The sequence below is a fragment of the Danio rerio genome, chromosome 16 (genome assembly GCF_052040795.2).
Source record: "Danio rerio strain M-AB ecotype USA chromosome 16, GRCz13ab, whole genome shotgun sequence".
NCBI classification, from domain to species: Eukaryota; Metazoa; Chordata; class Actinopteri; order Cypriniformes; family Danionidae; genus Danio; species Danio rerio.
This window is the reverse complement of record NC_141036.1, coordinates 54,513,687-54,540,995: the sequence shown is the minus strand read 5'-3', so window position 1 is coordinate 54,540,995 and position 27,309 is coordinate 54,513,687. Positions and strand designations below refer to the sequence as shown.

At 35.4% G+C, this 27,309-nt stretch overlaps 2 protein-coding genes across 3 annotated transcripts in view; both read right to left on the bottom strand.

Annotated features, from left to right (window-relative positions):
- Positions 1-2,921: 2,921 nt before the first annotated feature.
- On the bottom strand, positions 2,922-18,467 carry brd2b (bromodomain containing 2b). The gene is given in 5 exon segments (NM_001110524.1): positions 2,922-3,661; positions 4,171-4,318; positions 10,116-10,253; positions 12,798-13,086; positions 18,337-18,467. Coding segments are annotated over 5 exon segments (831 nt in total). The 5' UTR covers positions 18,369-18,467; the 3' UTR covers positions 2,922-3,437.
- A 2,292-nt stretch (positions 18,468-20,759) lies between these two features.
- Positions 20,760-27,309, bottom strand: part of tap1 (transporter 1, ATP-binding cassette, sub-family B (MDR/TAP)) — a 30,151-nt gene continuing 23,601 nt past the window's right edge. For both annotated transcript variants that reach the window (XM_087288042.1, XM_087288041.1), the window contains exon 13: positions 20,760-26,961. In XM_087288042.1, coding sequence (XP_087144168.1) covers positions 26,728-26,961 — 234 coding nt within the window. In that variant the 3' untranslated portion in view covers positions 20,760-26,727. The remainder of the gene's footprint in view (positions 26,962-27,309) is intronic.

Here is a 27,309-nt window from a genome sequence, read left to right as displayed (position 1 = left end):
AATACTAAAACGATACATTGTGCAACCTTAATATAATGTATGTGTACCTTAATAGTGCTGAGGTCCATGGGGTGTTTGATGATGTCGTGGTAGTCGTGGAGACCCAGCGCTGATGCGTCTACGGGCTTGTAGAAGGGCCAGGCATAAGCCACGTGTTTTTTGGACAGCAGCTCCTTCAGGACGCCACTGCAGTAGCGAAGCTGTTTGCTCAGTTTTCCTCTTCGGGAGGGCTGATGCGGCCGCACGGAGTCCGGCAGATCTTTACGTGGAGGTTTGATGGGACGTCGAGACAGCGGGCGACCCCCCAGTACAGGCTGGAGGTGGACAGACTCATTCACACCCATGCTGGGAGAGCAGTCCAGAGGCATGGAGGATAGAGAGTGGGGCATCTCTCCACCCGAACCGTGGCCCTTACCTAGGCCTCCCATTCGAGGAGCCGGAGTCACTGGGAAGCCGAGTGTAGTGGGAGTGGTGGTGTCGGCTTTACGCTTTACACCCTTCTTCTGCAAAGGGAAGAGGAAAACAAGACTATGTAAAACATAAAATGATACAGTTGATGACAAAATCATTCGCCTTCCTGTAAATTTTTTACTTTTTTAAATATTTCTCAAATGATGTTAAACAAAGTAAGGAAATTTTCCACAGTATTACCTGTAATATTGTTTTCTTCTGAAGAAAGTCTTATTTGTTTTATTTCTGCTAGAATAAAGCAGTTTTCAATACTGTTTTTAAAAAACAAGTTTTAGCTCAATAATGTTATTAACTTCTTATATTATAATTTAGGAGGGACAAGTGAGAATGATTAGCCCTCCTGAATTATATATATATTTTTCTCATAATTTCTGTTTAACAGAGAAGATTTTTTCAGCACATTTCTAAACATAGTAGGTTTAATACTCATCTCTAATAACTGATTTATTTTATCTTTACCATGATGACAGTAAATAATATTTGACTAGATATTTTTCAAGCCACTAATATTCAGCTTGAAGTGACATTTAAGGGCTTAACTAGGTTAATTAGGTTAGCTACGCAGGTTAGGGTAATTAGGCAAGTTATTGTATAATCATGGTTTGTTCTGTAGACAATCTGAAAATAAATATAGCTTAAATGGGCTAATAATTATTCTAGCCAAAATAAAACAAATAAGACTTTCTCCAGAAAAAAAATGTTATAGGAAATACTGTAAAAAATTTCTTGTGTTTGTGTGTGTATAAATATATTATTATTTACAAATTATAGTATAAAAACTAATCTTAGATGATTATACATGTTAATTCATTACATATATATATATACACACACACACACACACACACACACACACACACACACACACACACACACACACACACACACACACACACACACACACACACACACACACACACACACACACACACACACACACACACACACACACACACACACACACACACACACACACACACACACACACACACACACACACACATATATATTTTAAATATATATTTATACACACACATATACACACACATATATTTTAAATATATATATATATATATTTATTTATACAACAGTTCTGTCTGGTTTTCAAATCTGATTGGCTGATAGCCGTGCAATATTCTGCAATATCAGAACTCCTACAGCCTCTTTACCCTTTGTGTATTACTCCACCCACATACAGCCAGCAAAAAGCAGACACTACAGATCTAAAGTTTGAAAGATGCTTGCTCAGCTGTTTAACTGTCAGCTTATGATTTGAATCCAATGTGGAAGAAAGTAGTTCCACATACAAAAGGGTTTTTGAGGCTCTCCATGTTTGATTTTGTTTTTATATACACAATTATGTCGTCAAACTGTTGTATAAACACAATATCACACGAGTAGCAGTGCGATATGACTGTATATCGGCACTGGTGGGGGCACTAAGGCACTCGGCCTGCGCCCTAGTGCCATTGCACGCCTCCCACCAGTGTCGATATACAGCCATATCGCACTGCTACTCATGTGATATTGCTCATATATATATATATATATATATATATATATATATATATATATATATATATATATATATATATATATATATATATATATATGCGCACACACACACACACACACACACACACACACACACACACACACACACACACACACACACACACACACACAAGCAGGCAGGCAGGCAGGCAGGCAGAGTGCGCTTAGCTTAGTTAAGGCTAACCTCAAGTACTGTGTGGATATCTGTTATGCTAATGTACAAAATAAACCTGATTTAACTTCCACAAACTGGGATTGAAGCGTCTTCTTTTATAATTGTTCTGACACGTGGCTGTGCTGATAAAGTAAAGCTGAAGTAAAACGTTGTAATTTATTACACACATACTCTGTTTTAAAACACTTTAAACATGTGAAACTCACTCTTAATCACATTTGATGATGATGATTGCTGATCCTAGCAAACAGAACAGACCTTTTATTCCCGGTTGCTTTGCGTATGTCTGTGTGGTCTTGTTGACATATACACGCGACTACCGGAACATGTTAATGCGCGCAGCTGTCAATCAATTCGGTGGGCGGGGGGATAACACACCTATGTAATGGTGCGATTGATTTGAAAACAGCTCCAATTGGCCGACCCTTTTTTTTGTAGTTAAATTGAAAAAAAAGGACTGGGTGTGTTCATATCACCCCAGTATGACGGTCTATACACTATACCAACACACAGATCTGTCCAAACAGCTTGAAAAGTAGATTTTTTACCATAGGTGCCCTTTAATCTAACATGTTCCAACAGTTTTTTTTTTTTGTTTAACATTATCTATAAACTAAAACGTTCAATAGCAATTATTTGAAATAAAACCTGCAACAAATGTAAAATATTTACTGTCACCATTTACTGCATTATTAATAAAAACAGAAACACATACAGTACAAACACACATATTTATTTATACACACACGTATATATTCATTCATCCATTTATTAATTTTTGTTTGGCTTAGTCCCTTATTTATCACGGGTCGCCACAGCGGAATGAACCGCCAACTTATCCACCATGTGTTTTACACAGCGGATGCCCTTCCAGCTGCAAACCAGTAACAGGAAACACCCATACACTACTACCATTTTAGTTTCAAGAGTTCACACTGAGCTGATGATTGATGATAAAGTGTGTTTGGCATGCTGTACCGGGAGAGAGCCCTGAGCTCATAAGATCTTCGAGCCTTGAGCCTTTAGTTTGCAGGGCGAGAGGGGAGTTTGAGCTCAGGTAGATCTTGATGAACTGAACAGTGAACAGTGGTCTGCTTTGTAGATGGGCTAACAATATAGTCATTTAAATAGTTAAAAAAAGGGAAAACTTATTTTATTCTAGCCAAAATAAAACAAATAAGACTTTCTCCAAAAGAAAAAATATCATAGGAAATACTGTGGAAATTTCCTTGCTCTGTTAGACATCACTTAATAAAATGTTTGTGGGCGTGAGTGCATGCGCGTATACCTTTGCTGTGGGTTGAGTGTGTGGTGGGGTGATCAGAGATGGAGGAGGGCCGCTGCTGCTCAGCAGGGTCTGTGGAGGGGTGGAGAACTGTGAATCTGGTGTTTCAGGTGAGGAAGGAGAGTAGGCTGACTGAGACACGGCTGGAACCTGGTGAGCCGATGTTACACTGCCTCCTAATGGAAACAAAACACCAGTGTCAGTTAAAGATCTCATTAAATTATTGATGTCAGTTTCAGTCTGTTAGCTTTACAGATATCTATAATCTAGTGCGCTCCAAAACAGTGACAAAACTCACGTTTAGAAAACATAAAACTGATGTAAACATGTAAAGCTTGCAGTTTGTCACTTCTGCCAAAATGAATCGATGATATTTTTCATGTCACCTTATACTTCAGTTTCTTATCAGATGTTCTGACCAATCAAATGCTATCTATAGTGTCCAACATGCCCCGCCCCCTTCAAAACACTGATCAATTGATGTACTTGATCTCAACTATTTTAACAGCCAGAGCTGTCATGAAAAACGAAGTGCTATTGGTTGTTTTTTAAATGGGAGGAGCGAATCTATGTCCAGCCCTTTCTTCATTTTTCAGTTAAGATTAAGTTAAACATCGAATAAAAAAATTCATATTTCAATAATCTAATGACTTCAATACGTTGCCAAATATGATGAATAACTCACCTCTGCTTTTCCGTGCTTTGACGCTTTTATTTCCTCTTCCTCTCGGCGTAGGAGAGGGCAACTCAATCTCGTCCTGAGGCATTTGGGCGACCTTCTGTAAGAACACCTTTTCCAGAGACTGTGCCATCAACACAATGTCATCTGTAGGCTGAAAAACAAATAAAATTCTACATTTCTGTAGCACATTTCAACAGCACCATTAGAGGCTGGATGGGTAATAAGGATAGTAAAAAAATATATAGTCTGATGTTAAAACAAAGGCGGCATGGTGGCTCAGTGGTTAGCACAGTCGCCTCACAGCAAGAAGGTCGTTGGTTCCAGTTCCGGCTGGGCCAGTTGGCATTTCTCTGTGGAGTTTGCATGTTCTCCCCATATCTGTGTGGGTTTCCTCCAGGTGCTCTGGTTTCCCCCACAGTCCAAAGACATGCACTATAGGGGAACTGAGTAAACTAAATTGGCCGAAGTGTATAAGTGTGTAAATTAGCGTGTATGGGTGTTTCCCAGTGATGGGTTGCAGCTGGAAGGGCATAAGCTGTGTAAAACATATGCTGGAATAGTTGGCAGTTCATTCCGCTTCGGCGACCCTTGATAAATAAAGGGAGTGAGCCAAAGGAAAATGAGTAAATGTTAAAATAAGTCTCTTATTCTAACTAAGAGTGCTTTTTTAATATTATTTTTTATTGAATAGCAGTAAAAACTGCATAATTCTTGCATAAAATTGTTATAATTTAAAATAACTAATTAATATTTGTGACTTTGAATTCCTTCCTGTGATGCAATGAATGAATTTATATAATCATTACTAGCAGATTATTTTTGATTTACTGTTAAAAGGGCATTTTATATTATCGATGTTGAAAACTGATGCAATATATTTTGTTGAAAGCAAGATTTTGTATAAAAATGGTTTAAATGGTTTAAATTCTTCTCCATCTACACATCATCTCTAGGACCAGTCATCCAGAGACATGGATTCTCCTACCACTGCTATGCTGATGATACCCAGCTATACCTCTCTTTTCATCCTGATGATCCCTCGGTTCCAGCTCGTATCTCAGCCTGCCTGTTGGATATTTCACACTGGATGAAAGATCATCATCTTCAGCTGAACCTCGCAAAAACGGAAATGCTTGTAGTTTCTGCCAACCCGACTCTACACCATAACTTTTCAATCCAGATGGATGGGGCAACCATTACTGCATCCAAAATGGTGAAAAGCCTTGGAGTAACGATTGATGACCAACTAAACTTCTCTGACCACATTTCTAGAACTGCTCGATCGTGCAGATTTGCACTCTACAACATCAGAAAGATCCGACCCTTCTTATCTGAACATGCAGCTCAACTCCTTGTTCAAGCTCTTGTTCTCTCCAAACTGGATTACTGCAACTCTCTACTAGCTGGGCTTCCAGCTAACTCTATCAAGCCTCTTCAACTGCTCCAAAATGCAGCAGCACGAGTTGTCTTCAATGAACCTAAACGAGCACATGTCACTCCGCTGCTAGTCCGTTTGCACTGGCTGCCAGTTGCTGCTCGCATCAAATTCAAAGCTCTGATGTTTGCCTACAAAGTGACTTCTGGCCTAGCACCTTCTTATCTGCACTCACTTCTGCAAATCTATGTGCCCTCCAGAAACTTGCGCTCTGTGAATGAACGTCGCCTCGTGGTTCCATCCCAAAGAGGGAAAAAATCACTTTCGCGAACACTCACCCTCAATCTGCCCAGTTGGTGGAATGAACTCCCTAACTGCATCAGAACAGCAGAGTCACTCGCTATTTTCAAGAAACGACTAAAAACTCAACTATTTAGTCTCCACTTCACTTCCTAATCTGCAATTGCCTATTTGAATATCACACTAACTGTACAAAAAAAAAAATAAATAAATAAATAATACTACTAACACTTCCCTTCTTAGACTTTACAGACCTGAAACTTGCCTTTAGTACTTATTCATTGTTGCTCTTAGTTGTGTAAATTGCTTCCTTGTCCTCATTTGTAAGTCGCTTTGGATAAAAGCGTCTGCTAAATGACTAAATGTAATGTAAATGTAAATGTAAATGTAAATTATGATATTTCATGACATTATAACTGCTTTTCCTATCCTTTAACTATCATTTAAATTTTTACTATAAAACATTCATTAAATAAAACAATCAATTTAACCTTTTACTGCATTGTTGATAAAAACACAAATACATACACACATATATTCATTTATCCATTTATTAATTTTTGTTTGGCTTAGACCCTTATTTATCAGGGGTCGCCACAGCGGAATGAACCGCCAACTTATCCAGCATGTGTTTTACACAACGGATGCCCTTCCAGCTGCAACCCAGTACTGGGAAACACCCATACACACTCATGCACACCCATACACAACTGCCAATTTAGTTTCAAGAGTTCACACTGAGCTGATGATTGATGATAAAGTGTGTTTGGCATGCTGTACCGGGAGAGGGCCCGGAGCTGATAAGATCTTCGAGCCTTGGGCTCCCTCCCCTTTGCAGGGCGAGAGGGGAGTTTGAGCTCAGGTAAATCTTGATGAACTCCCCCCTGACTTATTTTTAAAAAAAAATTCATTAATTTTTAAATTTATTAAAAGAAACTAAGTGGAAATATATGAACATTGTTTATTTATAAATATATTTTTGTTTAAACCGTGTTTTATGTTGTTTAATAAAGAGTACAATAGCAAAAAAGTAGCTATATAGAAATTATGATATTTCATAACATTATAGTTGCTTTTACTATTATTTGTTATTTTACTATAATTTTTTTAAAATGTTTTAATCAATTTGACCAACTAAAAGCCCACACATTTCAGCTACAGTTTTATCATCTGAGATAAATTTGAGAAATCCTAAAAGATTCCTGAAATCCTAGGCTAAAATCTGTGATTTTTGATTGCTGGTTTGACATGTCCACAGACAGCCGCTTAAAGTCTGCTGCGATCAGATTTTCCCTCTGATGAAGTTCTGGCAAAGTCATTAGATTTCAGACACTTTCCTGTAGTGTGACAACAGCTGTGTTGAACGTCAACCCAAGAACCAAAAATCTGATGATGCAATCCATGCGACAATTCAAATGACCATGGGGAAATGTAAAAAAAAATAATAATTTCTTCCTGGTTTATTATGAGACACATTGCGCCCTATCATACACCTGCCGCAATGTGGCGTAAGTTTCAGCTCGAAGCAAGAGTCATTTTGACGTTTTGCACCACACTGTTTAAATAGCAAATGCATTTGCGCTCATTTGTGCGCCCATAGGCGTTTTGGTCTAAAAAAGGAGGTGTGTTAAGGCGCATTGCTGGTGTGTTGCTATTTTGAGGACCTAAAATAGACTGCACAATAGACAAGCTGAGAGCAGGTCTAAAGTCCAGCACAGAGCGCCTTAGCTGTGTGCCTCGCTTAAACATTGCTTAAAACACACAGGATGTACAGTAATACGCAAATATCTTAACAAATGAAAAATAATTAGGGTTAAAATATTTTTAAAAATTATTACTTTCTACATAATTATAAAACCACCACCTCCATGACTCCTTCACCACTTTTTTCAGTTAATTCATGACAATTTGCTTTTGTATAATGTTATTATTAGCAGTATTATTTATTATATGAATATTTATATTTGCTTTATTAAAAACAAGCTTGGATTTGCCCACCTGTCAGGTTTTGAAATATGGGGCACAGCATGTGTATTTGGAAATAACTCAGTTTTTCGACCACACTTCGTTATTATTGTTCATTTATTAGTTTGCTGGAAATTAGAACTGAATTTAGAAAAAGTTTTGAAACAAATCTTTGCGCTTAACAAACAAAAATAAATATGTAGGCTAATGAATGTCTGTGTGCACAACATGTTTCCTTATCCACGAAAGAGAGTGAAAGTAAAAATGAGGAGGCTCATCTCTCATTTTCGCACGGTAGATGCTGTTTAACTGTTTTCTAACTCATGAAGCGTTCAGTTTTTCCACTTACAAAGTCCGCCATGTAAATACCAAATGGTCTACGACGCGATCCACTCCCTTTAATTGTCAGTAGCGAGATGAGACTCTGATTGGTTTATTCCTAAAACACACCCATAACTCATTAAGAGAATAAGCTCAACCCTGTTAGAGCATGCGCTGCAGGGCAAAGCGGATTTTTCAGTCATTAAAATAGCAAAAGTGTATTCAGACATGCCCTTAATGCTTTTGCACCCTACAATTTGCACCTAGATCGTTAAATAGAGCCTGCTGTGTGCAAACTACTGCTATAGATTGTTTACGTTTGCTGTGAGGAATCATTATAGAACGCAAGATAGTAAAAGTGTCACGAGTGGATGGTGTCAAACTGAGGGGGAGTTTTCTTACGTGTAAGGTGAATCTTCATTGTCGCTCAGTTTGACATTATGAAGGCTGAGATCTTGAAGTGTGACATGGGAGCCATGTTCATGCAGTCTGACATGCTACAATCATTCAGGACTATAAAAAAAAACTAATAAATAATAAGGGTGTCACGATCCTCCAAATCCTCGATTCGATTACATTTGCGATTCTAAAGGCACGATTCGATTCGATTTTCGATTATGAATAATTAATTAATGACCAATTAATTATTTGTAGCCTACTATTTAAACTACCTGACCTGCATGGTCTTTGTTTTACCCATAAAAAAATCATACAGTAAATGAATGAAGGCAAGATACACACATAATTACCACCTGTTAATCACTTTTTTTGCGGGACTCATGAATAGGCAGTGATCTGTGTCGTTATAATGGCGTCGGTAAAAAAGACGCACAACCAACAGGAACCAGCCAACAGTATCTGAGGTGTTCGCTAAAATGACTAAGTACAAGTGAGTGAAAGATTGAAGCAGTCTGGACCTGCTGTCTCGAGCGCATGGCTGTGAGTGCGTCTGTGTCTGTGTGGTCACGTGATGTGCATTTTCAGAGGTAGAGAGGAAGGAGGGCTGCTCAGAAATGCCACACGCCACTGTGGATGTCAAATCGTTGTCGTTCTAAAATGCCATTTTAAATCAAAGACAGTGTAAACAGGGCCTGAGTGTGTACTTTTCACAAGCAGATTTGCAACGGGGGCGGGCGGAGGATCGCGATGCCAGTGTTGTCTATCGGACGAACCGTACGTAATACGTACATAGCAGAGCTTGCAAAACTGTGTTTTTTTGTCGACAACACGAATGTTGTCAACATAACTCACTGGAAATCCAAAATGCTTACACACCGGCGACTTCATTGAAAGAGGAGAGGGTTTAAGTTCTGTCGACGGGTCTCCTGTATCTGCAGTTCAACAAGCACTTCAACAAGCCTGTTTTTTTCCCGCTTGGCAAGCCAAGCTGACGTGACATGGGGGCGTGGCAGCATCGACGATTCTATTTTTTGATTCGATAATCAAAATTGAGCATAAATTTCGATCGATTTCGATTTGTGACACCCATAATAAATGAATAAATAACTATTTTAAAAAAAGGCCTTTAGAGAAAATCTGTAAAGATTTTATTTGATTTTTTAAATTATTTATATAGTACAATTGCAAAAACATGATGTAAATGATTAAACCTGGATTTAAAAAGTGATTTTCAGAAACCATGATTATACATTGATTATTGAAGTGTACACTAGCAAATAAAAATTTGATTACTAAAATATACTAAAAAAGTGGAAAAAAGTTTTTTGCAAATGAATTCTTTTAATAAATGCATGCATGGTTCTTGCATCTGTTAAACATTCAAGCATGCCTAGAAACCACATAAAAAGTCGCATTTCTAATAAGCAAGGCCTTCAGATGATCACCTTTAGCCATACGAATCACTTTTTATATACCTCATGCAGTGCACTATGCAAGTTAATAATACAGCAATCACATATAATGACTATATTTCTACTGTAACCTTTAAGTAACACCTAACAACCACTGTTTCCATAGCAACACACACCTTGTTGTAGATGTAGCAGTTGGTGAACATGGTGTTAAAGTCCTGCAAGCATTCGCTGGCACCGCGGTAGTAGTTATTTTCCAGTCTCTTCTTGATTGTGCCCATGTCCATCGGCTGCTTAATGATCTTATGATAGTCCTGAAAACACAAAGAAATAGAAGAAGTGGAGATCATACAGCTGGTGTGTGTGTGTGTGTGTGTGCATGTGTGTGTGTGTGTAAATATTGAGAAGGTCAATGCTCGCAGACATGCTGTCAGACTATTGGTAATATGAGCTGCTCCATCACAACAGAATGCTTGTATTACTGTAAATATGAAAACGAAATATATCTCACACTGCAGTTCTTGATGAAAACCGTACTAATATGTAGTAGATTTTTGATTTTAAATATATTTTTTAGTTATTACTTTTAGGAATTAGGCATCAGGCATGTGATCAGCCAAAGACAAAAAAGTAGAAGACAACACCCCCCAACAGTTCAAAAAAATAATAATAATAACAATAAAATAATAATAACAATAATGAAAACAAATAATAATAATAATAATAATAAATCATAGTAAATAATAATAATAACAATAATAATAATAAATAATAGTAAATAATAATAATAATAATAATAATAAATAATGCATAATAATAATAATAATAATAATAATAATAACAACAATAATAAATAATAGTAAATAATAATTATAATAAATAATGCATAATAATGATAATAATAATAATAATAATAATAATAATAATATTAGTAAATAATAATAATAAATAATGCATAATAATAATAATAATAATAATAATAATAATAATAAATACTAATAATAATAAAAATTATAATAATTATAAAACATAATAAATAATAATAATAATAATAATAACAATACAAATAATAAAAGTAATAATAATAATAATAATAATAATAAATAATAATAAAAAACAACAACAACAATAATAATAAATAAATAATAACAACAAATACAATAACAACAACAATAAATATTAATGATAATAAAATTTAATAATAATAAATAACAATGATAATAATAATTATTATTATAATTATAATTAATATAATTATAATAACAATCAATGAAGTTTAATTTTTTGCTTTATCAGTTTAAATGTTTAGCTGTTTAATAGTAACCCAAGTAATATTTGTATGTCTGGTTCTCAAATCTGATTGGCTGATAGTCGTACGATATTCTGCAATAGACTGACAACAGATCAATAAACTCACTGGTGGCTGTAGTACATCAGAGTTCCATTCATACCAATCACATTAATACTAAATAAAACATACTTTTCTCGTGGTCAAGTAGTAAATTCAAATGTAGTACCTACTGAGTAGTAGGACATTTCAGACGCAGCCCAGGGGCCTCATGTACGAAGACTTGCGTGGAGATCTTACTAAAACATTGCGTAAGCACAAAGCTGTAAATGTGCGTACGAAGAAAAAAATTCAGATGTATGAAACACTGCGTACGCCGAATCTCACGCTTATTCTTTTGTACATTCGAATGAACGTGAAACTGAGCGCAACATGCACGAGCACAAAACCCCTCCCTGCCTCCTCCCCCGTATGAATATGTTAATGACTATGCTAATGGAAAAACCGAACGAAAAAGCAAAGGCAAAAGCAAGCAAAAAGAGAAACTTTGAACAGAATGTGAATTGGAGGTGCTGCTTTCGGAGGTAGACCGGAGAAAAGCGGTGTTATTTGCAAGTTTGTTCTCCGGAATTAACAACAAAAGAAAAAAATAGAGTGGGAGAGTTTAGCTGATGCGGTCAACACAGTTGGGACTGAACATCGCACTGAGTGCATTAAAAAAAGAAATAGTCTGGTTTATATCTGTAAAATGTTGCAGTACCCTTAACAGTCTCAGTGGCGCAGCTCGTAAGACGCATGTGATCATGTATTGACACGTTCGAGCGTGAACTCGGCTCGAATCCAGCGTCTGATGAACTCTTTCTTCTTTTTTTTCCCCGCTACATATCAGATTTTGCCTACTATTTATCACGAGAAAGACAAGTAGGAATCATCAATAAGTTTGTGCATCATATTTTATTTGCACATTTATTGAATGGAAATGTTTCTGATTCACGTATGCAAATTCATCTTCAGATAGTGTCTTTATAGCAATGTGCGTGCGGTAGATCGCTCAGATTACATTGGGAAAACAGGCGACTGCTGCAAATTGTGCTTTAATGTTTAGCTGGTCAACTGTATGGTATGGAAACCTTATATACCTGCTAGATGAACCCGTCTCATACAGCTGCCATTGCAAGGCTCAGACACTTTGTAGAGAGGAATTTAACACAACTGCCTCTAGGAGTCGCCAATGGAAATAAAACAGACACGCACAAAAAACGTGCGTACGCCAGCCAGAAAGCTGCCGTGAAGCTGCGCACATTCCCATGTCCAGTTCATTGTTAGTAAATCCAAACGTGAGCGATTCTGAGCATGAAACCTGGCGTACGCAAAGTGTTTGTGCGTACGCAGCGTTGATACATGAGGCCCCAGGTCTTTCAGTCTCTGCTAATGCTAATGTTGATCTGAATCAGGTGTGTTTGGTTAAGGAGACATGGAAAATATGCAGAGCTGGTGGTCCTCCAGGACCGTGGTTAAGAAACACTGTGCTAAATGACTAATGTATATGGAAAGCAAACGCTGCACTTACAGGTAAGTTGAGTCGAGTCGCGTCCACAGGCTCATGGAAGGGCCAGGCGAAATGATGGCGCCACAGAGCTTTCACCAGGACCTTGTGAAGGAACTGCAGCTGGTTGGTTGCTCGTCCTTGTCGGCTGGGGTCTCTGACGGGGGGCTGCAGGGGTGGAGGAGGTCCGGGTGGAGGTGCGTGAGGCAGAGATGGACTCTCGAAGCCCTCGTAGAGCAGCGAGGGCTTGCGGATACGCTTGCCTGAATTCTGCTCCATCATGGCCATGACAGACAGACCCACTCCCACAGAGCTGCAAAAAAACACACTATGATGAGAAGTTATAATGAACTTCAACTCTGAAATCTGGATTGACACAGTTTCGATTTACTAGAACTTCTATGTTAAGCTGCTTTGACACAATTGTAAAAGCGCTATAGAAATTAACATGAATTGAATTATATAACATGTATTCCAGACTGTATGTACAATTGTATAAATTAAGTATTAAAAAAAACATTACTGTAACTTGACTTGATTTCACTACATGCTTTTAAAAAGACTATAAAAGTTTTAGAAGTTGAAACCAACCCGGGCTCATTGTGGAAACGTAGCCCCGCGGACGTTTCTGCGGACCGCGATTTACGTCCCGGGAGGTACATATTCGAGCGTTTTTTGTTTTCGCAGATCCGCGAGAGGCTGCTGTGCTCGCTTTTTCGCCTCTCGGGAGCGTGCGGCGTTCGCGCCCGCGCCGTTCTCGTGCGAAAAGCCGCCGGATCGAGAAAAAAAACAAAAAAAGCAAAAGCCCTCGTCTTCGATTTCGACCACGTTTTCGGATCCCGCCGCGTTCTCGCCCTTATTTTTCGGATTCCGTTTTTCGTCTTACCTGATTTCCGGAACCTGCTGTTCCCCGGACTCAATCCCGGTCATCGTCCACCGCGGCCGGCTCCGGCTCCTCCTCCGGGGCCTCCGCTCCGCCGACGCAACGCTGTGAGCTAAGCGGACAAACTGATTGCATCGGGAAAGCCCTCCACTCGGAGGCGAGCCGTCGGCCGGCGAGCGCGAAGAGGAGGGGCGGAGCGGCGCCACACCGCCCCACAGCGTTCGCTCGAAAAAAAAACAAACGCGGCCTTTACGTACCTCCGGCCACGTAAATCGTGGTCTCCAGAAACGTCCGCGGGGCTACGTTTCCAGAATGAGCTTGGGTTGGTTGAAACACAGGTTTGTAGATGTTTTGAATAGTTGTCAGTGTGATTCATGTTAACTTTAAATTGTTTTTTGTTTGTTGTCTGTTGGACTTATGTGACTTCTTTACTGCCTAATCTTGGCCAGGACGCTCTTGTAAAAGAGATTTTTAATCTCAATGTGTCTTTCCTGGTAAAATAAAGGTTATAATAATAATAATAATAATAATAATAATAATAATAATAGCTACATAAGTATCTTATCCCAATCTTATCCAATGTACAATAGCACAACTGTATTGGTTATGAGCATATAAGCAGGTAGCAATTGATGTGCTGGTTGTTCAATGTTAAAAATAATATTATTGGACATTGAGACTCAGTAAAAAATGCCATTAATTGTCATTTTAAATCTTTATGCTTTGCCACTATCTTTTGAAAAAATAGGTTTTGCCAGTAAAAAAAAAAGCTATTTAAAATTTAATAAAATTCACCATGGACATCTTTTTAGATAGTTTAAGTACAAGTTAGAATAAATTGTTTCATCTTCCTATCAATAAATAATCTACTAAGTGTGGGATATTATTTAAGTTTTAACCCATATTTTGGCCTTTGTTTTTTTACACAAAGTTTCTTGATTAAACATTTATGTACTGAGAAAAAAAAATGTATAAATAAAAATTAATCTTACATTTTATTTGATCCATACACTAAAATGTTCAACAGTTATATTTACTATATTAATTCATTTTAAGTTTTTTATTAATTATTATTTTCTATTTTAATATGTTCATTTATTTTTGAGAAGGCAAAGCTAAATATTAATTTACTTCACCTTTTAATGCTTCCATAAAAGTTTAATAAAAACAGTATATGTTTTAATAAAAATTATTTTACTTTAAACCTAGATCTAGTTACACTATTATTATTCATTTTTTAGGAAAATAATATAAGAATGTTTAATAACCAGTGTTGGGGAGTAACTAGTTACATGTAATGGCGTTACATAATTTAATTACAAAATAAAAGTAACAGTAATTCGTTACAGTCACTGAGAAAGAAAAATGTGTAGTTAAATTACAGTTACTTGTGAAAATGTTAAAGATTACAAATGGAGTTACATCTAAAAATGTTCTTTAAAAATCTGGGATATATTGAATAATATTAATTTGTTGCTTTGCTTGTTTTTGATGTGCATGATGCCTTCTGCTAAGGCCATTTATTAAAGTGGTGCTATTCTGAAGCTTTTGATTTGCGGCGCACACACGGGCATAAATCCCGCGGGGAACATGTCCTCGGTATAAATGCTTGAAAATGATTGAGTTGAAAATGTCCATTAGAAACTTAAAAGTAATCAAAAAGTAATCAAATGTAATTGGTTACTTTTATAAAATAATCAAAAAGTATTATAACCTATTACGTTTTAAATAGGGTCATTTGTAATCTGTACATTTCCAAAGTAACCTCCCCAACACTGGTAATAACATAGCACCTTTTCTGTTTTTTCATGTTACAAAAAATGCTCAAAATTATAAAATTGTATTTTTCTCGTAAAAGTAAAAAGCTTTTATTTAAAATGTGCATTTAATTGCATTTAAAATGATTTATTAAAATACTTTAACTGTTTAATTAATAAAACAATTAAATAAACTGTTATAAAATTGTCTATTTAGTTATACATTTAAAAATGATTTTACATGCATAGTTTCATTGCTTTATAAATGACATTTGAAAACACTATTTAAACAGACACGATATGTCTATTTATTTACCCATAATTTGCTCATTTAAATTTTGATTTATTCATGTACATTTGTTTGCTTCAGTTATTAAATGGATCATTTGATTCTTCATTTTATTTCTAACTGGCACTTTCATCTCATCCATACTTTTAAACCCTAAAGCAACTTAATAAACATTTTCTAACGCCAAAACATCACTAATATGTTTACCATTAGAGCCATTCTCATTGGTTACTTCAATTACAACACAAATAAACAATACAGAAATGCCTAAAATGATCACTGACACATTAATTCAACACACACCTCATCGTATTAGAGAAACTGTGGTGCATAAGCGGATAAACTAATCATCAGTTTACTCTAAATTATAATCGAGGTAAAGTTAAGGTTTTATATTCGCACATTTGTTCAGTGACAACTTGTGACACGCTTCCTTTATTGTTTACCATGTTACTTTGAAGTCATCCACAGAATTAAACAAACAATTATTTTACTTCTAGATACTAACACACATCTACATGCTAACATAAAACACTTAAATGTTCTCATAAACGTTAAAAGTTCTAATTTTTCCCCAAAAGCATTCATTTAAAATGTGCATTTGAATGCATTTAAAATCATTGAACAATATACTTTTTAACCATTTGATTAATCAGCGTTTTAAAACATGAATTAAATGTATAAAATTGTCTATTTATTTATGCATTTAAAATGTATTTTACATGCATTATTTTATTGCTTTTATTTTATTGATTTAATAATTTACATTTGTTTGCTTCAGTTATTAAATTATTCAATTGAAACTTTGATTCTTCACTGTATTTCTAACTGGCACTTTCATCTCATCCATACTTTTAAACCCTAAAGCAACTTAATAAACATTTTCTAACGCCAAAACATCACTAATATGTTTACCATTAGAGCCATTCTGATTAGTTACTTCAATTACAACACAAATAAACAATACAGAAATGCCTAAAATGATCACTGACACATTAATTCAGCACACACCTCATCGTATTAGAGAAACTGTGATGCATAAGCGGATAAACTAATCATCAGTTTACTCTAAATTATAATTGAGGTAAAGTTGGTTTTATATTCGCACATTCGTTCAGTGACAACTTGTGACACGCTTCCTATACTGTTTACCATGTTACATTAAATATTCCTTCTGAAATCACACGCAAATATGACTTTAAAACAACATCAGCACTGTATTTAATTGCCTGTGAACAACGTTGTACTCTTTGACAGTCATTGGCTGTAAATATGATCCCACTATTTAGAATTAGCAAACAACACTTTCTGAAATAGTTTTAAGGAGAAAGTCTGAATGAATGCACTAAATGACAAAATTTGCATTTTAAATATGGAAGAAGTCATCCACAGATTTAAACAAACAATTATTTTACTTCTAGATACTAACACACATCTACATGCTAACATAATACACTTAAATTTTCTCATAAACATTAAAAGGTCTCATTTTTCCCCAAAAGCATTCATTTAAAATGTGCATTTGAATGCATTTAAAAATCATTGAATATTATACTTTTTAACCATTTGATTAATCAGCGTTTTAAAACATGAATTAAATGTATAAAATTGTCTATTTATTTATGCATTTAAAATTTATTTTACATGCATTATTTTATTGCTTTTATTTTATTGATTTATTAATTTACATTTGTTTGCTTCAGTTATTAAATTGAAAATTTGATTCTTCACTGTATTTCTAACTAGCACTTCCATCTCATCTGTACTTTTAATCCCTAAAGCAACTTCATAAGCATTTTTAATGGCAAAACATCACTAATATGTTTACCATTAGACCCATTCTGATTGGTTACTTCCATTAGAAGGCAACTAAACAATACAGAACTGCAATAAATGATCACAGACACATTAATTCGACACACACCTCATAGCATTCGAGAAACTGTGGTGCATAAGCGGAAAAACTAATCATCACTATACTGTAAATTATACTGAAGCAGATAACGCTGCATGTCATGGAGTCTGTCCCGCCTATTCTGTTTGTAAACAAGCATTCAGAGCGTTTATAGCCAATGAGCAGCAGCCAGAGAACACATGAATCATCCAGCACAAACACACACTTCATTCATTTACACACTTCTGCAATTTACTGCATGCACAAACACACACACATACATGCAGCACACTGACATACCGTTACGTCTGACAGCTACACGATGTAAACAGTTGTACACTTGACATACTTCCGAGCCAAAACAGACACAGCGTCAATTTAAACACCGAGTAAACATTAACCTTAGTATATTTTCTGTTAGTAAATCATATTTAATCATGAACTGTTACCATGGTGAATGTGTAAGGTACAGTCTAGCCATTTAAATGCTGAAGATGGCGGAGGGAAATGATGCAGTACAGACCAATATCACACTGATGCTCGCTGCAGGCTGCTATTTTAATCTCTGGAAGTCGTTTAAACAGGAATAAAGCCGTTTTAACATCCACTGCGAGTTGCGTTGCTGCCTAATGGCGGAATATGCACTTGTAAACAAACGCTTGCTTCCATTTACTTCATCCTTTGTGATTATAGCCACACGCAGGATTAGTTTACAGGCTCCGAAGGATCGACAATACTACCTGTCAAAAGACTGGTTGATGGCCGCCTCCATCCGGATGTATCGCGCGCGCTTTGCGGTGCGAAATCCTGCGTTTTCGCCCCCGTTTTATTGCTATTCTGCACCTTATGCTCGAGCTCACCCTGCGCCGTCCAAAGAGCAAATGGCGCCTTTCGATTTCCGCTCCGGGGTTTTTATATAAGACGGCCACTGACCAATCAGAATTCGTCCCGCCTCTGGAACTGGTTTCTTATTGGTTCGTTTTTTCGTCTTTCCAGTGTTAAACACGCCCAGCGCAGCTTGAGGAGAGTTCATGTGTGACTCACGGTCACCATCTAGTGAGGATCTTGTGAGGAGGACGGTAAAGTAGAAAGAAAGTCACCGAAAATAAACGCTTACATTTATTAAATATAATTATATGGCAAGCCGTTTTAATATTTAATCTACAAACATAGTCATATATTTTCCATTAAGTGTTAGTAGTCACTGGTTCGAGCCCCGGCTGGGTCAGTTGGCGTTTCATGTTCGTATGTGTAAAACATATGCTGGATAAGTTGGTGGTTCATTCAGTGGTGGAAACCCCTGATTAAGAAACTAAGTGAAGGATAATGAATGGAAAAATGTTACTTATTCATGAGCAACTATAGTGCTAATTCATTATGGTGCTTATGCGTTAGGTAGCCGACTTGTACCACTTAAACAATACAATCATTATTTTTTATTAAAAGTTTTAAAAAAGCAGCTATTTTTATGAATGCATATAAATACATTTAAATATGAGAGAATTACAACATGAACAGATACAAATAAAATGTTTACATACATATATCCACGTACAAATACTGAAATGTATATTTGTATTGTGCAAATTAATCAGTAAACAGTTTTGAATCGATTTGGTGTCTCCGTATTTTATTTTGTATATTTTTTATATTTGATGGCGTGTTTTTTGCTAATAAATTATATATAATAAAATATAAATTTTGCTAATATATATATATATATATATATATTTATCAATATATATATATATATATATATATATATATATATATATATATATATATATATATATATTGATAAATATATATTAATGAATATTTATTAGGTAGTCTGTACCTTTTTGAACATACAATCCTTATTTGTTAAATACAATCTTTATTTTTAATTGAAAGTTTCAAAAAGCAGACATTTTTACAAATGCATGTAAAAAATTTAAATATACGTGAAAATACAACATGAACAGATACAAATAAAATATACGTTTTTTACACAAATAAATAAAAAATATTTAAATGTATTTTATATTTTGCAAATTAATCAGTAAACAGTTTTGAATTGATTTGGTGTCTCCGTGTTTAATTTTTTATTTTTGACATTTTATATATATATTTTTGGAAAATGTTATAGTAAATTAAACGTTAGTACTAATTCATAAGCTATTAATGTGTATTCATGGTCTACCTGTACCTTTTTAAAAAATACAATCCTTTTTTTAACTAGAACTTACAAAAAGCAGCCATTTTTACAAAAAAAATAATAATAAATAAATAAATATATATATATATATATATATATATATATATATATATATATATATATATATAAGTACAAATACAGCAAATACAGCATGAACAGATATAAATATGTTTACATACACATATATTAAAGTAATAAATATTAAAAGTTGTTGCATATTATGCAAATTAATCAGTAAACCGTTTTAAATCAATTTGGTGTCTCCGTATTTTATTTTGTATATTTTTGACTTTTGATGGCTTGTTTTTCGCTAATATTTATTTTCAATGTATATATTTGTTAATAATGTCATATTACATTTAGTGCTAATAATGCTTTATTCATACTTGTACCTTATTAAACAATTCAATCATTATTTATTATTAGTCATTAGTTTTTATTTCTTAGCTGCTACCCATTAAACACACACTACTTATTTACTAGATACTAGTACTTATTTTTTAATTGAATACTAGCACTCATTTGTTTCATACTGATACATATTAAGTAGATACTAGTGTTTAATTATAATATATTATAATACTTATTTTAATATTGACATATTCGTGACAAGCTATACATTTCTAATTTTTGACATTGTCTTCTATGCAGATCCGAGCCTCCAAGTTTCATAGTCATAGGCAATAATTTGCACTACAAACTTTCAATTATCTTGACTATTTTTTTAAGGACTAAAATAAGCAATATAAACAGTTCCATAATGTGCTAAAGAAAAGTAGTACAAGCTAAAATATTCATAAATTACATAAAAATAAAACACATAACATGTTAATGTTATTTTAAATCGACATCAAGCTTTGAAGAACGCAAACAAATGATCTATTAAAGCATACAATAATAAAATAAACACTATAAAACACTGTTTATTTACAGCATGAATATCAACCACAGAAAAAAAGCGAAAAGTTATTAAAAATAACTTTATTATTGCTTTGCATGGAGCTACCTTTGTAGGAGCAAAGCAATGGTTCAGAACAAAAATACCATAACCATGCAAAAGTACATAATCATTAAACCCCTTGCTGGGAAAAGCTTTAAACATGTGATTTTGTGGGCATATAATACATTTCTGATGGATCCCTCTGCATACTGTTTATATTTTTCCTGTCTCATATGACAGAAACTTCCATTGAACTGCAAATAATCAGTGAAGCATTTGTTTTTAAAGTGTGTACAATGAAATGACATTATTCTCCTCATGCAATATTGAAGGCAAACTTATTACAATCAACAAATTACACTAAGCAGACCTTAAATAACCCCACAAGATTTTCAAAGCAATATTACAGACATATATTTGAATATTACTTTACTGTATAGGCAATATAAAGAGGAAATATTATATTAAGTGGCCTCAACTAATATGTACTTAAGTACACTAATAATTGTACTTATTGTGTAAATACATGTTATTACCGACCCATAATCACACATGAAGTGCTCTGCAAAACATTATGAACACAGTAAGTACATTGTATTTATTTTTTATATTAAGGCCATTTAATATGAAGAGGCACCAATCATAACCCAGGCTTATTGCGGATACGTACCCAGGTCTACATTTCTGGGGATAGCGAAATACGTAACGTCTGCTCACAGTTTTCGTTCCTGCAATTCCACCAGAAGCCGCTGTGTACGCTTTTTGATGATCTCAGATTCCTCTTCTTGCATAAATCCACCAGAGGGCGCAAAATATACTTCAGCTGACCAGGCCAGCTTGCTAATGACTGACTGACCCACCCTCTCCTTCCCTTAACTCAACCGATAGTGTTTTCAAAAGCAATCTAGAAAAAGACAAGCAGTTCATTTCACCATGTGTGATTTCACCACGTTTTCAGCCACATGTTTATTTATTTATTTTTTGCTTTTGTTTTAGCTGGTTTCTGGAACCGTTCTTCGCTGGATTTGAACCCCGTTGTCGCAGTCAACTCCGCTCCGCATCCCGAATCTGCCGACTTACAAAGTGAGCTACTGGGCAAACTGGTAACACAAGAAAAGCTGTTCAAACAAAGGTAAGCAGTCAGCTAATAGCTCGAAAAGGAACAGAAGCCAAGCCACCTCCATAACCCACATTTCCACTGCAACCATCATTTATACATGACGGTCGGAATACGCCCCCTTGTGGCAGTCGCACAGAATTTTCAGTTCTGACGTGCACCATGGGAGGGAAGCTGATCTCAAAATGTCCGAAATAAAGTAGTGCAAAAGCAAGAGCCAGTATTCTCTCTGCGTTCACAGTGGTTGAATGGATGAATGAATTCTAGAAACTCATAGACCACTAAAAATATTGGAGTGAAAGTGGAGACATCAAAAAAATTAACAACAATTAACAATAAAAATAACCAATAAATTTCCTATTTCTCATCTCGCACGCACATACGTGCTTGTACAAAACTGGAATACATCATATCCGGTTGGCCGATCGATACGGTCTAGTCGCAGGAGTTCAATTATTTCAACGGATCCGCAGCTCAATTCGGATCCGAATTGTCTGCATACGGAGATGATCGGAACTTTACGCAGCTCACGGACTACTCTCCATGGGAAATGAATAACTTTCGGTCTGTCGCTTGTCGTGTGCAGTGGAAAGGAGGCTATAGCGTTCATTTAAAGGTGAAAGACAAAAATGTAGACAGGGGTACGTATCCACAATGAGCCTGTGTTAAAGCATAACAATGTTTTCATGACGGATTAAAGTAAAGCACTAAGGGTTACTTGTTTATGAATTACTCGAAGCACATCCCTGAGACGATTTTTAACTTCCTGGTCAGACCCTTCGATAATTATTCAACACTTATCAAACTGTCTAGTAGTAATGAAACAAAGACTTTTGATGTCTGTCATGTATACAAATGTTACTTTAATATTTTGTGTATTTTTAATTATTCAATGAGGATTGCGTGTTAGATGCCATCTTGTGGTCAGATGCGGAAATTTTTTTGGCACGCAAACTGCCACAGTGCATTGAGGGGATTGTCTAGCTGTGAGTGTACATGGGCTGTATATGGGATCGTACTGTGGTCGCAGATCGAAAAATGGTAAGAACAAATCAAAAAACTGACATCGAGCATAAAATTATAACGTGCAGAGGCAAAAACTAAATCGCACAAGACGAAACAATGAGGTTACGTATGAAAAAATGAGCAAATCAAAAACTAAAACTCGTTTAGAAATACATTGCTCAAACCTGAATTGATTAAATGCCTGCATGTAATCACATCTGTAATTACAGTTGTCCATCCCTTATACCTTAACCTAGCTCTAAACCTACCCATACCACCAAACCTGTTCCCAACCCATAATCTGCAATACATTATGAACACAGTAAGTGCGCTGTATTTATTTTCTGATGCAAGTACATAATAGTTAAGGCCACTTAATGTAAAGTGAGACCAAACGTAACATTGTTTTCACGATTTGGTAAAGCACTAAGGATTACTTGTATAGATTATTTGAAGCACGTCCCTGAGACGGGCTAATGTCTAGAAGAGATACAGCTGCGTCATCAATATAGCATAATTTTTGTGACAGTAAGTCAACAATACAACAATAAGTAATATTTTTACATTACTGTGAGAGTAGCGTTTAGTTTCGGGGTAGGCATTAATAAAATATACTTGAATGGGTAATTAAATAAATAATATGAATAATACTCTGTATAATTACTGTTTTACATTACTGTGATGGTTGGGTTTAGGTTTAGGGTAGGGATAGATGTTAATAAAATACAATTTAATGTGTAATTTCGTAAATAATAGGAATAATTATCATTAAAACTAAAAGCTAAAACTACTTACCACCAAACCTGTCCCTAACCGTTTCATAATCGTACCACATTTTTGATTGCCGCTCATTATTTTTCAGTACGTGACCTCATTGTGTCTGTTTCTGCATTAAGTTTTTGCCTTTGCAAGTTATAAATTTACATGCGAGAGCGCGCACCCTTATGGATAGGGTGAGGAGATCTGTCACCTGGGAGGAGCTGGGAGTAGAGGCATTGGAATATGTCTCTTGGCTGGCCTGGGAACCCCTTGGAATCCCCCTATAGGAGCTGAAGGAAGTGACAGGGGAGAGGGAAGTCTGGGGTTCTCTTCTGAGACTGCTGCCCCCGCGACCCGACTCCGAATAAAGAAAATAAATGAGTTCATTTTTGGATCTGCCACCGCGATACATTTGGCTGGATTTTATTCCCGTAGACTCAATATGTCTGTGCATTTTGGACTTGACTGAGTACTTGACTGAGCTTCGTAACGTCCACTTTGGTTTCGGACGTGCTGCTACGCTCAAATAGTGCACATTAATATGAATTAGGATCAATAAGTCACATTTTCATATACAATAAGTCATATTTTTTACAAACATATTCATTAAAAATATATTCAAATGCTACATTTTTAATAAACTAGTTTTTAAAGTTGGAAGTATAGAAAGAAATAGATATATAGACAAAATAATTAGCTCTTAAATACACTTTCATTAGCCTCTATTATTTTGTTTTTCCGAATGCTACAATGCTGTTCAGTTACTTGCATGATTAATGTATGTTTAACCTAGTTAAGCCTTTAAATATTACTTTAAGCTGAGTACTAGTATCTTGAAAAATATCTAGTCAAATATTATTTACTGTCATCATGGCAAAGACAAATGAAAGGAGTTATTACAAATAAGTTAATTAGTTTAAAATCTTCGGTGTTCCACAGCACTTAAACTAAATGTAAACTAAAAATAATTTAGATTTCACAGGAGGGCAAATGCAGTTGTATTTTAGTGAAATTGCTTTACTGATATGTACACCTAATTTAAAAACACTAGTGTAAAAACTAACAGCAGAAATACAGATGAAGTCAGAATTATTAGCCCTCCTGTGATTTTTTTTTTTTCTAATATTTCCTGAATGATGTTCCTGAATACTGGCGTCTTGAAAATATCTAGTAAAATATGATGTGTCATCATGGCAAAGATAAAAGAAATCATCATTCATTGGGCCCTATCATACACCTGGTGTAATGAAAATAGCAATACGTCGGGCAAATAATAATGCGCAAGACGTGATTGCCCGATGTGTTGCTATTTTCAGACCAGCTCAACCATAGTTTTTAAATAGCAAATCCATTTGCGCCACTTTGTGGACTCATGGGTGTGCTGGTCTAGAAAAGAGGTGTGTTAAGGCGCATTGTTGGTGTGTTGTTATTTTGAGAAACTAAAATAGACTGTTTAATAGACCAGAGAGCAGGTCTACAGTCCAGCGCAGAGCATGTTAGTTGTGCGTCTCGCTTACTCATTGCTTAATACACACAGGACGCAGATCAATCCGCAAATATATTTACAAATAAAAAGAATAAAAGGATTAAATTATTACACAAATTATTATTTTCGACATAAATATAAAAACCACTGCCTCCATGCCTTCTTCATCTCGGGGGCCTTTTTCAGTTTATTCATGACCATTTTCATTTGTATGATGTTATTATTACTAGCAGTATTATTTATTATAAGCATATTTATATTTGCTTTATTAAAAACAAGCTTAGATTTGTCCATCTATCAGATTTTGAACTATATGGAACAAAAGAATAGGACGTGTTTTTGGATATACTGTAACTCAGTTTTTTGACCACACTTCGTTATTGTTGTTTATTCCTTTGCAGTAAATTAGAACTGAATTTAGAAATAGAAAAAAAATTTAAACAAATCTTTGCGCTTAAACTAAATTGAAAATGTAGGCTAATGGATGTCTATAGTGAAGTGCGTACATCACCGTTTCTTTATCCACAAAAAAGATAAAGAGAAAAAGAAAGTAAATATGCTCAAAGGAAGAGGCTCGTATTTTATTCTCACGCTGCAGATACTGTTTAACCGTTTTCTGAAGCGTTCAGTTTTTTTACTTACAAAGTCCACCATGTAAATAGCAAATGGCCATGGACTCTTAAAGGGAATAAGAGATGAGACTCTGACTGGTTTATTCTCAAAACACACCCAAAACTCAAGAGAATAAACACAACCCTGTTAGACCATGCACCGTGGTGCAGAGCCTATTTTTCTGTCTCTAATAGCAAAAGTGGATTCTGACATACCACTAATGCTTTTGTGCCATGCACTTTAGACTTTGTGCCTAGTTCATTAACATAGAACCCATTATGTTAAAAACCTTCACCGTTAAACAGAACTTCAACAAAACATGATAATAATGATGATAATAATTTAAATTTCACAGGAGGGCAAATGCAGATGTATTTTAGTGAGATTGCTTTACTGATATGTACACCTAATTTAAAAACTCTAGCGTAAAAACGAACAGCAGAAATACAGATGAAGTCAGACTTATTAGCCCTCCTGTGATTTTTTTTTATTTTTTATTAAATATTTCCCAAATTATGTTTAACAGATTCAGGAAATTTTCACAGTATTTCCTATAATATTTTTTCTTCTGGAGAAAGTCTTATTTGAATTATTTCGGCTAGAGTAAAAGCAGTTATTAATTTTTTATACACAATTTTAAGGTCAAAATGATTAGCCCCTTTAAGCAATTTTTTTCCGATAGTCTCCAGAACAATCCACCATTATACAATAACTTACCTAATTACCCTAACCTGCCTAGTTAACCTAATTAACCTAGTTAAGCCTTTAATTGTCACTTTAAGCTGTATAGAAGTGTCTTGAAGAATATCTAGTCAAATATTATTTACTGTCATCATGGCAAAGATAAAATAAATCAGTTATTAGAAATTAGTTACGTAAATTATGTTTATTATGTTTAGAAACTATATATAAATATACAGGAGAGCTGTTAATTCTGACTTCAGTTGTATATACTAATGGCGAATAAACAGTGGGATGTGATTTCAGGACAGCAGAGACTGATTGCAGATGTTCATCACTGGCAGCTGTTTGTACCGTTGTCTGCATTGCGATGGATGGCTGTGTTCTGCTGTTTGACGAACTCAGCGTAGAATCCCTGTTTGTCCAGCAGCTGCTGATGGTTTCCCTCCTCCACCAGCTCTCCTTCCCGGAGGAAGAGGATGTGGTCTGCGTTTTCCACTCCGCTCAGTCTGTGGGAGATGAGCAGAACCGTGCAGCTCTGCAGCTCCTTCCTCAGAGCGCTGTACACCTGAACACACATTACACTTGACATTACATTCAGAAGAGGAGTTCAGCAAAGCACTTTAACATATGTTTGCGTTAGATTGTTTTTTGTTTTCAGAATAACCATTTAGGCTCAGCGGTTAACACTGTCGCCTTTCAGCAAGAAGGTCGCTGGTTCGAGTCAAAATTCAGGGCTTCTGGTAGTACCTAGAATAGCAAAATCAAGTAAAGGAGGTCGAGCCTTCTCTTTCATGGCTCCTACACTCTGGAATAGCCTTCCTGATAACGTCCGAGGCTTAGACACACTCTCCCAGTTCAAAACTAGATTAAAGACCTATCTGTTTGGTAAAGCATACACTCAATGCATCACCTA